Source organism: Excalfactoria chinensis, chromosome 1 (assembly GCF_039878825.1).
Source record: "Excalfactoria chinensis isolate bCotChi1 chromosome 1, bCotChi1.hap2, whole genome shotgun sequence".
Taxonomy (NCBI): Eukaryota; Metazoa; Chordata; class Aves; order Galliformes; family Phasianidae; genus Excalfactoria; species Excalfactoria chinensis.
In genome coordinates this window covers 106,557,979-106,573,347 of record NC_092825.1, presented here as the reverse complement: position 1 = coordinate 106,573,347, position 15,369 = coordinate 106,557,979, and the positions used below count along the sequence as shown (strand labels likewise).

At 54.0% G+C, this 15,369-nt stretch overlaps 1 protein-coding gene across 1 annotated transcript in view; it reads left to right on the top strand.

Annotated features, from left to right (window-relative positions):
* The first annotated feature begins 209 nt into the window (after positions 1 to 209).
* LOC140253668 (maestro heat-like repeat-containing protein family member 2B) overlaps positions 210 to 15,369 on the top strand; it is an 18,231-nt gene continuing 3,071 nt past the window's right edge. The window contains exons 1-28 of the mRNA XM_072339443.1: positions 210 to 234; positions 532 to 653; positions 812 to 937; positions 1,077 to 1,242; positions 1,399 to 1,497; positions 1,633 to 1,784; positions 2,148 to 2,291; positions 2,809 to 2,901; positions 3,184 to 3,253; positions 3,369 to 3,448; positions 3,737 to 3,856; positions 4,001 to 4,108; positions 4,298 to 4,463; positions 4,589 to 4,629; positions 4,853 to 4,994; positions 5,396 to 5,448; positions 5,771 to 5,878; positions 6,160 to 6,279; positions 6,478 to 6,600; positions 6,736 to 6,891; positions 7,061 to 7,234; positions 7,545 to 7,624; positions 7,815 to 7,950; positions 8,067 to 8,159; positions 8,554 to 8,640; positions 8,774 to 8,897; positions 9,109 to 9,218; positions 9,679 to 9,831. Of these exons, the coding sequence (XP_072195544.1) occupies positions 210 to 234; positions 532 to 653; positions 812 to 937; positions 1,077 to 1,242; positions 1,399 to 1,497; positions 1,633 to 1,784; positions 2,148 to 2,291; positions 2,809 to 2,901; positions 3,184 to 3,253; positions 3,369 to 3,448; positions 3,737 to 3,856; positions 4,001 to 4,108; positions 4,298 to 4,463; positions 4,589 to 4,629; positions 4,853 to 4,994; positions 5,396 to 5,448; positions 5,771 to 5,878; positions 6,160 to 6,279; positions 6,478 to 6,600; positions 6,736 to 6,891; positions 7,061 to 7,234; positions 7,545 to 7,624; positions 7,815 to 7,950; positions 8,067 to 8,159; positions 8,554 to 8,640; positions 8,774 to 8,897; positions 9,109 to 9,218; positions 9,679 to 9,831 (3,171 nt within the window). The remainder of the gene's footprint in view (positions 235 to 531; positions 654 to 811; positions 938 to 1,076; positions 1,243 to 1,398; positions 1,498 to 1,632; positions 1,785 to 2,147; positions 2,292 to 2,808; positions 2,902 to 3,183; positions 3,254 to 3,368; positions 3,449 to 3,736; positions 3,857 to 4,000; positions 4,109 to 4,297; positions 4,464 to 4,588; positions 4,630 to 4,852; positions 4,995 to 5,395; positions 5,449 to 5,770; positions 5,879 to 6,159; positions 6,280 to 6,477; positions 6,601 to 6,735; positions 6,892 to 7,060; positions 7,235 to 7,544; positions 7,625 to 7,814; positions 7,951 to 8,066; positions 8,160 to 8,553; positions 8,641 to 8,773; positions 8,898 to 9,108; positions 9,219 to 9,678; positions 9,832 to 15,369) is intronic.

Below are 15,369 nucleotides of genomic sequence, written 5' to 3'. Positions count from 1 at the left end.
ACACATGAGCTGATCGTAAAATATGATCATTGCAGGATGCAGCCCAGGGCACGTCATTCTCTGTGAAGTGACACTCCTCTGTGTGATGTCACAATTGATGTCTTTACACCCCTGCAGCAGCAGTGGGAGCGGTGGCCCAGTCTCTTGTGGGACCCGCTGGAGTAGGACCCAGAGAGAGCGTTGTGTCTTTCGGGACATATTCTGTAGTGATGGAGCGGCTGAGAGCCCTTCGAGGTGAGGTCCCTCCACCTCTCCAGACACAGTGACACTGCCGGAGCACGTGTGTGCCGCCAGTGTCTGTTTAGGATGTGCCAGCAGCACTGTCCTTGCTCTGCTGAGTGCAGCTGCCCACCATGGTTTCCCCAGCACCCCAGCAACAGGAAGGCTCTCTATCCTGTCTCCCCGCTGACCATACATGTTCCAACGCAGCTCACCCCACGCCATGGGGCTGGAGGAGAGTTCCTCCCAGAGCTGGCTGGATGCTCGGCCCTGGCTCCAAGCAACACCAGCAACTCTGCTCTTTCCTTCCAGGTCTCTTTGCCTGTGTGGGCTGCAAGCCCAGATGTACACGTCGCAGAGGGAGAGGCAGGGTGGCAAGCCCTGTCCCTGCCTGTGCTGCGACATCGCTGCTGCAGCGCCTCCAAGACCAGGAGGTGAGCTAGGGACATCCAACCATCAGTCCTTGCCCCGGTCCAGTGCCACGGTCCCATGGGTGCCAGGCCCCAGAAGCACATTGGCACAGCAATGGGTGGCAGCGGGTGGCTCCCCGGGAACAAGGGCAAAGCAAAACATGTCTGATCCCTGTCCCCAGGGTGACCGAGCTCAGGTTTACTACGAGCTCGAGAGTGTCCTCTGGGAAGACGACGACGGCCGCCCACCATGCGGAGTGGTGAACCGGCTGCTGGCAGAGGTGTCCCAGGACCTGACAGCAGCCCAGGTGAGAGGTCACTCCCAAAGGCAAAGGGAGCCGTCTGCCCACGCTGGTGTTCTGCTGGCGGATAGTGGTGGCTTTGCCCTCCCAAGGGAAGGTCTCAGGCAGCCTCCTGTGCTGTGTGTCACCAGTGGCTCTTTTTCAGGGAGTGACAGACAGTGTGAGGACGGCTGCCAGCAACGTCCTGGTGGCTCTGGCCCGGACGCACTTCAGTCTGGTAATGGCCGAGCTCCAGGGACAACTGAAGGCCGCAGGGGAGATGTCCAAGGAGTTTGTGCTCATCACCCTGAGCAAACTTTTCAGTAGCTATGGTAGAGTGCCCTCAGCCTCCTGACATCAATGACAACCTGGCAAAGGGGTCTCTCCCCTCTGCATGTAATCTGCATTGCGCTGGGGGCTGCAGAGCTGCAGTCCCTCCTCCCTCACTGCTGAGGCTCTGACCCTGGATCTCTCCTTCCTCTCTGCAGCTCCACAGTGCATCTCCTACATGCGGCTGACGCTGGCTGGCCTGTGCAGTATGGTGGGCCAGGTGAAGAGCGGCCGGAGCCTGCACATCGTTTGTACTGGTGAGTGCCAGCAGCAGAGCAGGGGGGCTCGGGACAGCCCTCGCATCTCACCCTGCTGCAGAGTCTCATAGGCTCCCTTTACTCTTGTTTTTTAAAAATAATCATTCATTTTTCTTTTTTGTTTACTTTTTTCAGTTGTGAAACAGTGGTTGGAAGGAGTCAAGGTTCACTTGTGCTCCGGAGAACGATGTTCTTGGCCTGCCATGGGGAAAGAACAGATCTACAAGAGTCTTTCCCAGCTCTTCTTCACTGTGCTGAGAAACTGGCAGGATTGCAAAGAGGAAAAGGTGAGCTCTGCTGCATTCCCAGCCCAGGATGTCAGTGGGGGCATCCATTTGGCAGCTCTGTCTGTACCCAGTGGGCTGAGAGCAGAGGGGTGATGAGAGGGAGTGGGCTGGCTCTGCAAAGAGCCCCAAACTGGCTCTGTGCTCAGGGCTGGATCTCCCTGCCGGGAAGCAGCTGCATGTCAAGGCATTGTGGCAGGGAGAGCTGGGGATAAGGGTGTCAGGAATACCTCCCTGCCCTCCAGAGCGAGCCCATCTCCTGCTGGGCATGGGGGAATGGGGAAGGGGAATGGAAAGAGAAAGCCCTCTCTGTTGGAAGGGCAGACCTTCAGTCTTTGATGTTGCACCTCTGCCATCCCTCTCCAGGACAAACAGGCCGTCCTTGAGGTTGTGACTGCCATGATGACTGTCCTCCTGCAAGAGGAGCTGCCTCGAGAGCATGTCTGGGAGCAGCTCCTCCAGTTAGTGCACTCATATCAGGAGGTCCAAGACACCTGCAGGGGGAACAAGGTGAGATGTGCAGGGTTCAGTGTGGAGGTGGGGCCATGAGGGGTCAGGGGTTGCAGGGAGGAGAAGGGGAGCCCTTGGAGAAAGAAAGAATAGGTGTACAGGGGGGGTCTGAGGCTTCCTGAGCTCTTCAGTCAAGGAAGGAACAACCCAGACAGAAGGCAGAAGAGAGCCAGGAGTCACTGGGGCCCATCTCTCAGGGACTGGTGGCTTCACTACAACCACCACCACTGCTGGGTTCTGAGTGCCTGAGGAGCTCTATGCTAACAGTCAGGGGGACCACATTCATTTGCATCTGATAGGGGAGAAGAGGGCTGCCGGGTGGGAAATGCCTGCAAACGATGCCCAGACAGACTTGGTTGAGAGCAGAGAGACTCTCTTGGTGCTGCAGGGAGAGGGGGACAAACCAGAACACTTGTGCGGGAGCTTCTCCCAGTGGATAAACCATTGGGAATCAGTTTTTCTGCTCCCAAGTGGCTAGATGTGGCTTCAGCCCTTTCTTCCTCCTGGTCTCTTGCAGAGCCTCACTATCTTCCTGGAGGCTTTAGAGGGAGTTCAGTCCGTCATCCCCAAGGACAAGTTTCTGGCCATCACCAGCGCTGTGTTCTACCAGGTAAGGGGAGCCTATCCTTGCACCCACAGCAGTTTCCCTCCTGGCTAAGTTTCAGGAGGACTGTGGAGCTCTGAGCCTCTGATGGCTGCTCAGCCTGACCTCCTGCATACCTATGGCTGCTCCAGAGCTGTGTGTGTGCCCCCAGGGATGTTGTGGAGCAGGCTGTGTTTTGTCTGCATGTCCTCTTCCCGAGGGTGCCGAGGGAGATGAGAGCTGGCAGCACAGTTTCTTTTCCACCCTCAGTGCTGATGTGATTTTCTAAAATGGACCTTGTTCCCACAGCTCTCTGATGACAGCAAGCAGCACAGTGAAGCTGACAGAGCTGAGTTGACTCACTGCATCCTGCTGCAGGGTAAGGAGAGAAGATTTGGTGATCCTTGGTGGTGCCCTGGCCAAAACCTCTCTTGCAAACCTCTGGAATGAACATGAGTTGCTTGCTAACACAGTGTGGGATTTCCTCCCCGCAGCCCGGATCTGCCCAGAGGAAACAGTCCTGTTTCTGCAGGCACAGCTGGGTGGTGAGAGGGAGGCTGGACCCAGGATGCAGGTAAGATGGTTTGGGAGAGTGTCCTCGGGCAGGGCTGGGGTGCCCAGGGAAGTGAGGGGGCCCTGACCACTTGGTTGTGATGGTTCCTGTGGAGAGAGTGGGCAGGCCTCTGTGCTGTGTAGGGAGAGCTCACCACCTGGTGCTAAGGCCTAGCCCTCACCTGAGGAGCCAAGACTTCACCTTTGCTCTTGTTGTCTCTGCTCATGCCCAAAGGGCTGCCCCAATGAGCAGGTGGCTTCCCTTTGACTTCTGAGCAGGAAAATCAAAGCCACAATTGACTCCTGGCAGGTGAGGAGGGCCGTCATGCACTTAGTCAGGGATCTGCTCGGTGTTAATGCCTGGAGCTGCTCAGCCTGGGATGTGGTGGGACACATCTTCAGCGAGTTCAGCCGCACCACAGAAAGAAGGGTAAGGACAGTGGGCAGCATCTTCCTTTGGAAGACCCGTGCTGCTCAGAGACTGGCACAGAAGCACAGCTGTGGCCCATCTGAGCATCCTGAGAGGCTCCTGAGAACTGAGAGTAACCAGTGTTCCAACAACACTGTTGTGCAGGCAGCCGGAACCCTTTCTGTCCAGGAAGCCCAGGAAGAAGGAGCTCTCCAAGAGCTGTGCATGGATATCCTGGGGTCACTGGATTTCTCTGTGAGAGGGGTGACCAAAGTAAGTTGCAGTCTGCCCTGCTGCTGTTCCTTGCCTTCGCACCGCATGTTCCTCCTCCCATTCCAACACCCCAGGTCTGTCCTCCAACGTGCTCTGAAGCACACAAGGCTCGGGGAAATTCACAGAGTCCTCTTCATCTCTGAGCAGAGGCAGGAAAGCTGACATGCTCAACTGCCTCATTTCTTACAGCTCTTCTGGCCGCGGCTGCTGCTGTATGTGGTGCCAGCCCAGTACACGGGCATGCTGATCCCGATCTCCCGCTGTGTGCAAACCCTGGCTGAGAGAGGGGACCTGACAGTGCAGGAGATAGATCCAGAAGAACTGGATCCCCATTTCCTCAGCTCCATGTTTCAAGGTAGGAGCAGAAACTGCCCCAGTGAGCTCTGTTGACCCATTAGCACCCAAAAGGGACAGTGCAGGTGTGTGTGGCAGAGCGCAGCATGTCTTGGCATCTCACCCAGTACTTCTTTCTCCTCACAGGCCCGCTGCTGACTCCGCAGACACTGCTGGCACGCCTGTTGGTGAGTAGATGCTCCAGAGGCTGTTTCCACGAGCCCCAAGAAAGAAGCAGCATGGCCAAGGGTGCCAGCACCTATCTCCCCCATGAGGATGACTTTCTTTTTCCGGGCTTGCAGCACCATGGGCAAAGCTGCTGGCTGCACCTTGCCCACCAGGACTTCCCTCCTGGAGCAAACTGCTGCCCTTGCTGCAGAATTGACCCTGCTTCTCCTTGCTCTTGCTCAGGTGGTGGCAGGGAGCCCTTTTGCAGGCAGTGAACTCCAAGCCGCTGCCTTGATGCTCATGCAACACCTCCACAGCAAGATCCACAGAGCTGTGGGGGCCACATGGGCTGCTGAGATCCCCCTGCTGCTGCGGTGCCTTGAAGGTAAAGTGCTGGTGGGGAAGAAGATGTGGAGGCAGGGAAGGGGAGGAATGAAAATAGAGCTCTGCTGCATGGCTCAGGGGAAGCATGGCCTGCGGCCCAGTGCTTGCTCTGCTGCTGTTCCCATTCCAGGGAGACAGCACTGAGGCCCAGGGACCTTTCCCCCTGGGGATCTACCCATTCCAGGACACGGATGGGCCTTTCACATCCCCTCAGACAGCAGTCTTGGAGCAGTTAGTTCTGTGTTCCTGTGGGGACCATGTTTGTGGGGAGGGATGGGTCATTGTGGAGGGGGTGCGGGTCCCAGCTTAGCAGTGCTGAGTGCCCAGACCAAGCTAGGTTTGCATCAGCTCTTTCGTGGCTTGATCCCAAGCAAGTGTCTTTTGCTTCCTGTTGCTGTGCAGGGAAAGATGAGAGCGTCCCAAGCTCTGCAGAGTGGGAGCACCGTCTGCTAAAGGTACAGCATTGCCAGAAGGCATGGTGCAGAGAAATGCTTGCCTGCCTCGAGAAGCCCCACTCCCATAAGCCACCATGGGACAGGAACAGCCTCTCAAATGCTGCTGCAAAGCAGCTGCCTGCCACTGTGGCACTGCTTCTTCCTCTTTGTCCCAAGCCCAAGGGGGGTCTTAAGAGAAAAGTGGCAGGCAGCTTGAATGGAGGGAATGCTGGGTGGAGCTGGGAGAGGGGCTGTTCTTCCAGGCACCTGTCCCCAGAAGGCTGTGGTGACTTAGGAATGTGGGAATAGGCAAGGAACATTGGCTTCTCCCATTCTCCAACAGTTCCTGAGGGCATCACTGGACACCATGGAGGATGAGGCCTGGACTAAGGGACTCAGCTGCGAGCTCAGCCAGTGGCTGAGCAGCTCTCCCAGCAGCTCTGGGGAAAAGGTGGGTTGCCCCCAGCTCTACCCAGCGGTGCAGTCGCAGGTGCCCAACTGGGGCTGTGGCTGTGGCTGGTGCTCTGCCCACATGGGCTGCTCATGCTGCTTCCCTGGCTTGTGCCCCCCAGAGGGCCTTTCCCAGCAAACTGCCCAGGGCTGGCTAAAGCTCGGCCCTGCAGCTGCTCTCAGCATCTCCCAGGGACCGTGGGTCCTTCCCACCTGGCCCTCTCCCAGCAGGTCAAGCTGTTGCCTCATCTCAGCTTCTTCCTTCCCACCGTTCCCATGCAGTCTTTCCTGTACAAGGCACTGGGGACAGTACTGGGAGCCTGTCAGGAAGTCCTCCACGTCCAAGAGAAGCTCCTGCAACACCTGGAGGAAGCAAACATGGAGAAGCCATCTGAGGTCCAGGTGAGCTCTCCTTCCAACCAGCTTCTGCCAGCATCCCCAGTCTGTCCCTTGGGCTGAGGGCTTCTCCTGGCCCTGCTCCGGGCCTTTTGATCTCCTCACTGCTGCCTCTTCCTTCAGGCAAAGACCAGCCTGGCCACTGTGGCTGGCTGTGCCAGCTGGTTCAGGCCTGCACCTAACACCCCTTGTTCTTTTGTGCAGGGAATGATCTCTCTTCTCAGCCATGCCGCTGAGAGCAACTTCCACACAGTCCTGGACACACTCACCATGTTTGTGTCCAGGCTGTGCACAGGCCGAAATGGGAGGATTTCCAGGCAGAAGAAGGTAAAGCATTATGCGTTTCCATCTTGGCTTTTTCCTGCCTTATTTTCATGGCAGCTCCTGCCTTGGGAGCCCAGGTGCATCGTGTGGCACTGGGGGCTGTTGAGTGACTATCTCAAGGCATTTCTCCCCACACAGATGGAGCTGAACAGCACAAGAGCTTGTGACACACGCAGAGCTCTCATCCTCGCCCATGGCAGCTTGGCATTCAAAGCCTCCAAGGAACAACTGCTTGCCCATCTGGAGGGAGACATTGTGGGCAACATCCTGCTGCTCTACAGCTGCAGCTGTCGGGTGAGGGCTCAAACTATGCCAGGGTGTCTAAGTGCCCAGCTGCAGCCCCTGTGTGAGGGGGAATGCTGTGATGGGCCTTCTTCTTCCAAAGGTCCCCTGGGGAATGGTTTGTGTCCAGATGAACATCCAGTCCTTCCCTTAGCGTTGCCCCCTCATGTTCCCCTTGCAGCCCTCGGCCCTTCCCACAGTTAAAAGAATGTTCTCCTCTCTTGGGCCTCAGAACTTGCAGAACAAGCTTGCGCTGCTGCAGAGCATCACTGACGTCAGCTCTGCTTTCCATGCTGTGGGTGACTCTGCCTGCTTTAATCCCTCCTTGAAGGGCAAGCTGCTGGAGATCCTGACGGTGAGTGCCTAGAGCCAGGGCTGTCTGCAGCAGAGTTTTGGGCTGTGCCATGAGGCTCGCTTCCCTGGAGGCATACAGGTCTCCCTCAGCCACATGGCTCCAGCTGGTGGGGACCTTGGGTGCTGGCAGGCAGTGGCTGGGCAGCGGGCTAGGTGCACCAGCTGTGGATCTGCTGCATCCTGCAGTGCCTCAGTGGGAAATGTGTGAGTGATGGGGCCGGTGTGTGGCAGTTGTGTCTGTCTCTGGGCTGGACAGAAGAGCTCTCGTGTGCCCCTTGCCCACTTTGACAGTGTCTCTCTGGTACTTGCAGGACTTGCTGAAGAAGTATTACTTGGGTACCCCTGTATCTCCAGTGCCCCTCCAGGTGGTTCTGGCCCTGGAGCAGTTGAGGTAAGGGTGGGAGCCTCTGGGGTTACAAGGCAGGATGGAGGTCTCCATTTTGGGTAGCTCCCGAAGGCACCGCCTGGGGGTGTTGGCTTTGCAGCTGTCCATTAGAAGAAACTCAGATTTCATTGGAACCAGCCTGGACAGCACTGATAAAGGCCCTTTCTGCTTTCTCTTCCTTTTTTCCTCCTGTCAGCAAGCTGAAGCCCTTTTTAGGAAGCAAGGACATGTGTGACATTTTGTTTCTGTGCTGCAAGAACATTGTGACCCACCCTTCAGCGGAGATGATGCTGAAGATCAGGAAGTCAAAGCAAGCAGCTCAGTACCTGCAGGTAACCTGCTGTGACTTTCCCAGACATCTCTCAGTCAGAGCCCTTCCTCAGCACACACAGCCCATGCTCTGGCAGCAGCCGTGTTGCTACACCTCAATCCTCTCTTCTGCTTTCAGCTTCAGCAAACATCATTGAAAGCTCTGGGCCGGCTCATGGTGGTCCTGCTTGAGACAGAGACCACCTGTGGCTTCTTCCAGAACATAGTCCATGTGAGTACATGTGGGGCAAGGGAGAAAGCATGGTGCCTGTGGATAGCGGGGACAGAGATCTGGGGACTGAGAGGAAAATGAGAGGGGGAGAAATCTCCTGCTGACATGCCAGCTCACTGCGAGCTCAGAAATGGGCAGAGAAATGGGCCCTGCAGGGGGAAAGGCAGGAGCAGCCCCTGGCAGGCTGCAGCTGAGGAAAAGCTCCTGGGTTAGGAGGCAGGAGTGTCTGCAGAGAGTGGGGGCAGCAGTGCTGGTGCTCAGTGAGGCGGGCGGCCGCAAGGAGCCACAGGGCAGGATCTGAGGGAAAGTGCCTGGAAAGGAGGGGCTGGGAGAGGGATGGCAGGAAGGGAAAGATGTCCGCAGTGATACAGATGCTCTGCCCCACGTCCTGCAGAGAGCAATGACCTCAGACAACATGTGGGAGCGCAAGAGGGCCCTGCAGACCTGCTCCCAGCTGCTGGCTGCTTGTGAAGAGCTTCAAGTGAGTAAAGAGCCCCACTGCATGCCCCTGGTTCCCTCCCCAGTGCCCCTGAGCTGGAAGGCAAGCACAGGCAGGAGAAGCTAGGGAGAGCTGGGGCTGCCTACAGCTTTTCTTCTGCCTCTCACTCCTGCAGAGAGGAGATGCCTGCAAGCTCTTTGGCTCCTTGGTGGGATTGCTGGCCCCTCTGACGTGTGACCCCATGCCCACATCCCGCCAGTTGGCCGTTACCTGTCTGAGCTCCCTTCTCCGCATCCAAGGTGAGTAGAGCAGCCCTGTGCCAGCCCTCTGCTCTCCTCCACAGCACTACCAGAGCCCTACGGGCTGGGCCCAGTTTACAGGAGGGAGAGGCACCATGTGCAGCTGCCTTCTTCTTCCCACCCTGTCCTGTCCCCATCCTGTCTGTCCCCCATGGAAAGTGGTTCTGTTTCCAGAAGCATGACTTCCCTTTTCTCCCCGTGGGCTTTCCAGCCAAGGCAACCAACAAAGTCGTCAAGACAGGAGACATCAGGAGCCTGTGTGAGGGGCTGAATGATTGCAGCACCATCTCTCAGCTCGAGACCTCATCCAAAATCTCAAGGGTAAGTGGACCCAAAAAGGGGTGGTGCAATCTCAATGTGTAGGCTTCTGCACATCGCTCTGCTCCCTCCAGCCTCTCACACCACTTCCAGAATGAGCTGCCACCCTGAGATCGCTTTTCTCAGCAAGTAGCAAGAGGCTCTGAGCTATGTCTGGCCTTCAGGTGCCAAGTGCAAGCAGCCGATTCCATGACGTGTGTGTGTGTGTGTGTGTGTGACTGTGGCTGTGGACCTTTGGAGGTAGGCTTTGCATATAAGCAAACACCACGGGTGGAGAAGCTGAGAGAATGCTCAACCACCTTCCATATGACTAACAGGGTAGAGACAGTAGGAGCGCTGTGATGGCCGCCTGAATGACCAGCAGCTAGCTGCTGAACTAAGAATGCCCTCAAGGCTGCTGTATGTGCTGAAGAGCTGCCACAGAGCAGTGATGGGATCTCTCCTGCTTCTTGTTTCTCTGCAGATTGTGTGCAGAAACTTCCCCCTGGAACGCACCATAGATTTCATGATGGCCATCAAGGACACCTTCCAGAAGGCCAAAGGAATGCGTGTGCGTGCTGCTGGGAAGTGGCTGATCACGTTTCTGCAGATGCACAGAGAGGACATCCGGCAGGACGTAAGAGACTTTCTTCCACATGTCTTGGACTCTTTCTGTCTGTTGCACTACGCCTTGTGCCATTTACCTCTTGTGCTAGAGAGACACAGCCTGAGCGCAGAGCTAGGGCTTGGACAGGGTGACTGGTGTGAAATTTAGGCTTTAGGTCTTGGCATCATGTCATGGGAGCAGGCACTGCTCATGTGCTGAATGTGCATGGTTAGGCCCTGCAGAGTCAAGGATGCAGCAAGTCGTTTTTTCTCTCTTTCCTTCAGGTGCCAATGATCCTCCACATCTTGCACAGCTGCACGTCGTCCAATCCCTTCCTGAGCCAGGCATTGGACATCCTCAGATGCTACCATGCATAGGAAACAACTTCTTCTGCTGCTTTGAGCCCACAGACAGGTAATTAACTTGGCACTCCTGCCTTTGGTGTTGCTGCAGACCCAGTTGTAGCTTTTCATTGTTCCTCTCAAAGTCTGAGGAGAAAATGACTCAGTCACAACTTGAAACTTTCCTTTTTTTAGCAAGATGAGGAGAAGAAGAGAGTTTTATCTTCAAGAGCCAGGAGAAGAAAGAAAAGGAAAAGCAAGGGAAGGGAAGAGAAAAGAGAAGAAAAGAGGAGAGGAGGGGAAGTGAGGGAAGGGGAAGTGAGGGAAAGGGAGGGAGGAGAGGAAGGGAAGGGAAGAGAAGGGAAGGGAAGGGAAGGGAAGGGAAGGGAAGGGAAGGGAAGGGAAGGGAAGGGAAGGGAAGGGGAAGGAAGGGAAGGGAAGGGAAGGGAAGGAAGGGAAGGGAAGGAAGGGAAGGGAAGGGAAGGGAAGGGAGGGGAAGGGGAGGAAGGGAAGGGAAGGGAGGGGAAGGGAGGTAAGGGGAGAGGAGGGGAGGGGAGAGGAAGGAAGGGCGGGAAGGGGGAGGGGAGAGGGAGGGGAGGGAGGAGAGGGGAAGGGAAGGAAGGGGAAGGGAAGGTAAGGGGAGGGGAGGGGAGGGAAAAGGAGGGAAGGGGAAGGGGAAGAGGAAGGGGAAGGGGAAGGGGAAGGGGAAGGGGAAGGGGAAGGGGAAGGGGAAGGGGAAGGGGAAGGAGAAGGAGAAGAAGAGAAGAGAGGATAAGAGAAGAGAGGATAAGAGAAGAGATGATAAGAGAAGAGAGGATAAGAGAAGAGAGGATAAGAGAAGAGAAGACAGGATAAGAGAAGACAGGATAAGAGAAGAGAAGACAGGATAAGTGAAGAGAGGAGAGGAGAGGAGAGGAGAGGAGAGGAGAGGAGAGGAGAGGAGAGGTGAAAGAGAAGAGAAAGAAGGAAAAGAGAAAGAAGAGGAAGAGGAAGAGCTAAAAAATAATGTATCATTTATTTAAAAAAATAAAAGAGAAGAGAAGACAGGATAAGAGAAGACAGGATAAGAGAAGAGAAGAGAGGATTAGAGAGAGAAGAGAAGAGAAGAGAAGAGAGAGAAGAGAAGAGAAGAAGAGAAGAGAAGAGAAGAGAAGAGAAGAGAAGAGAAGAGAAGAGAGAAGAGAAGAGAAGAGAGGATAAGAGAAGAGATGATAAGAGAAGAGAGGATAAGAGAAGAGAAGACAGGATAAGAGAAGACAGGATAAGAGAAGACAGGATAAGAGAAGAGAAGACAGGATAAGTGAAGAGAGGAGAGGAGAGGAGAGGAGAGGAGAGGAGAGGAGAGGAGAGGAGAGGAGAGGAGAGGAGAGGAGAGGAGAGGAGAGGAGAGGAGAGGAGAGGAGAGGAGAGGAGAGGAGAGGAGAGGAGAGACGATAAGAGAAGAGAAGAGAAGAGAGGAGAAGAGAAGAGAAGAGAAGAGGAAGAGAAGAGAAGAGAAGAGAAGAGAAGAGAAGAGAAGAGAAGAGAAGAGAAGAGAAGAGAAGAGAAGAGAAGAGAAGAGAAGAGAAGAGAAGAGAAGAGAAGAGAAGAGAAGAAAAGACAGGATAAGAGAAGACAGGATAAGAGAAGACAGGATAAGAGAAGACAGGATAAGAGAAGACAGGATAAGAGAAGACAGGATAAGAGAAGAGAAGACAGGATAAGTGAAGAGAAGAGAGGAGAGGAGAGGAGAGGAGAGGAGAGGAGAGGAGAGGAGAGGAGAGGAGAGGAGAGGAGAGGAGAGGAGAGGAGAGGAGAGGAGAGAGGATAAGAGAAGAGAAGTGAGGATTAGTGAAGAGAAGAGAAGAGAAGAGAAGAGAAGAGAAGAGAGAAGAGAAGAGAAGAGAAGAGAAGAGAAGAGAAGAGAAGAGAAGAGAAGAGAAGAGAAGAGAAGAGAAGAGAAGAGAAGAGAAGAGAGAGAGAGAAGAGAAGAGAAGAGAAGAGAAGAAGAGAAGACAGGATAAGAGAAGAGAAGAGAAGACAGGATAAGAGAAGACAGGATAAGAGAAGACAGGATAGAGAAGACAGGATAAGAGAAGACAGGATAAGAGAAGACAGGATAAGAGAAGACAGGATAAGAGAAGAGAAGACAGGATAAGTGAAGAGAGGAGAGGAGAGGAGAGGAGAGGAGAGGAGAGGAGAGGAGAGGAGAGGAGAGGAGAGGAGAGGAGAGGAGAGGAGAGGAGAGGAGAGGAGAGGAGAGGAGAGAGAGGAAGGAGAGGAGAGGTGAAAGAGAAGAGAAAGAAGGAAAAGAGAAAGAAGAAGAAGAGGAAGAGCTAAAAAATAGTGTATCATTTATTTAAAAAAATAAAATGCCTGATTCTTGGCTGAAAAGTGAAAATAGTATTTTTTTTTCCAAGTCTTCATTTTAATAGCTGCCGTCTCGTTGCCATACCAGTACTCAATCAGAGAATCACAGTGTCAGGGTTTGGAAGGAACCTCAAAAGATCATCTAGTCCAATCCCCCTGCCATAGCAGAAACACCTTGCTTAGGTCAGACAGGAATGAGTCAGGCAGGTTCTGAATGTCTTCAGAGAAGGAGACCCCACAAATCTCTCTAGGCAGCCCGTTCAGTGTTCTGTTACCCTCACCATGAAGTTTTTCTCATATTTCTGTGGAACCTCCTATGTTCCAGCTTGCACCCATTACCCCTTGTCCTATCACTGGATGTCACTGAGAAGAGCCTGGCTCCATCCTCCTGACACACACACTATTTCCATATTTATAAACGTTCATGAGGCCATCTCTCAGTCTCCTCTTCTCCAAGCTAAGAGACCCAGCTCCCTCAGCCTTTCCTCATAAGGGAGATGTTCCAGTCCCTTCAACATCTTTGTGCTCTGCGCTGGACTCTCTGAAGCAGTTCCCCATCCCTCTTGAACAGTGCGGCCAGAGCTGGACACAATACTCCAGATGTGGTCTCACCAGGGCAGAGTAGAGGGGAGGAGAACCTCTTTTGACCTACTAACCATGCCCCTTCTGGTATGCCCCAGGATGCCACTGGCCTTCTTGCATTGCTGGCTCGTGGTCACGCTGCTGTCCACCAGGACCCCCAAGTCCCTTTCCCCTATTCTGCTCTCCAACAGTCAGTCCCCAACCTATACTGGTACCTGGCGTTGTTCTGCTCAGACACAAGTCTCTACATTTGCCCTTGTTGTATTTCATTACATTTCTTCCTGCCCACTCTCCAGCCTGTCTAGGTCTCACTGGGTGGCAGCACAGCCTTCTAGCGTGTCAGCAACTCCTCCCAGTTTTTCATCACCACCAAGCTTGCTAACAGTGCACTCACAGGGTCACTGGTCTGAAATTAGGCTAAGGCCTCAGCAGCACGTCAAGGGAGCAGGCGCTGCTCATGTGCTGAATGTGCATGGTTAGGCCCTGCAGAGTCAAGGATGCAGCAAGTCATTCTTTCTCCCCTTCTTCTTTCAGGTGCCACTGATGGTCTGCATCCTGCACGGCTGCACGTCATCCATGCAGCAGAGCATGCTCATGCCCTTCCTGTGCCAGGTGGTGGCCATCCTCCCCCACTGTCACACAGAAGTCTCAATTGACAACATTCTTCTGGCTGCCTGAGCCCACAGACAGGTACTGGCACTCCTGCCTTTGCTGTTGCTGCGGTCCCAGTTGCAGCTTGCCTCTGTCAGAGAGATCCCGGAGGAAGCAGCTTTTCTTTGTTCCTCTCAGAGTCTGTTTGAGGCGAAAATTACTCAGTCACAACTTGAGACTTTCCTTTTTCTAGCGAGATGTGGAGGAGAATAAGAGAGTTTTATCTTTGAGAGTGGAGCCGGGAGAAGAATGAATAGGAAAGAGCTAAAAATAAAATAATTATATATATTATGTATTAAAACATTTTAAATGCCAGAATCTTGGCTAAGAAGTGAATACAGGGGACTTCCCCAGCAACTGCTTGAAAAGGCCAAAGTTGGCCCTACTGAAGTCCAGGGCTGTGATTCTGCTTGGTATTCTTTTCCTGCCACATGAGATCCTGAACTCCCCCGTCTCATGGTCACTGCAACCAAGCTGCCCTCAGCCTTTATCACTTCAACCAGACCTTCCTTGTTAGTGGGAATAAGGTCCAGCAGCGCTCCTCTCCTAGTTGGCTCATCCACCATTTGCATCAGGTTATCATCAGTGCACTGGAGGAACCTCCTGGACTGTGGATGGCTGCCTGAGCAGGCCTTCCAGCAAAAAGTCCTCCATGATTGCCAGTGCCTGTAAGTGCGAGGCTGCTATCAGCTGCCTGAAGAAGGCCTCAACTTCTTGTCCTGATGCAGTGGCCTGTAGTAGACATGCGCTGCAGTATCACCCATGCCAGCCTGCCCCTTCATTCTCACCCACAAACTCTTAACTCACTGCTCATCCACCCCTGGACAGCACTCTACATTCTAGTTGCTCTCCCACATAAGGAGCAACTCCAGCACCTCTCCTTGCTGGCCTGTCTCTTTCCTGAGAAGGACACAGCCATCCATGACCACATTCCATCTATGTGAGCTGTCCCACCGTGTGTCTGTAATTGCCACAAGATCACAATCTCCTGCCCAAACACGGATTTCTAACTCCTCCTGCTTATTCCCCATGCTGTGTGCATTGGTGTACAGGCACCTCAGGGAGCGAGCTGATCACTCCGATTTCACCCTAGGGGTGTGGGAGGCCTCCTGGTCTTCATCGGTACTGGAGTGCTGCCCCACCAGTGCAAGTCCGGCTACAACCCCATGCACGTGCTGGTGGCAGGTGACGGCTGCTGCTGAAGGTGCTGTCGTTTCATCACTGCACATTGTCTCCCCTTCCACAACAGCCGTTCTACTTGTTGTTTGTGACACTTCCAAAATCCCATATGGACTTCATAGCAACCATGTAGTGCTGGGTTATGCAATGAAAGCCTGATGTCATGCCAGCAAGGAAGAACCAGAGGCCCATGGGCTGGGGAACTCTGGCCCTTCCCGTGCTGTCGCAGGAGGTGACCAACCCCACAGCTGGGGAAGAGACTACTAAGGTCATCTAGTCCAGCTGTTGACCCATCGCCACCATGCCCACTAAACCATGTCACTCAGTGCTATCTCTATATGGTTCTTGAAATTCTATAGGACAGAAGATTTATACGTGTAGAAGTAATCTCCTAAAATCAACCACAGCCTCAGCTAGTTTTCATTAGTGCAATTTAGAAGTTAACGACTATGTTTTAAAATATCAA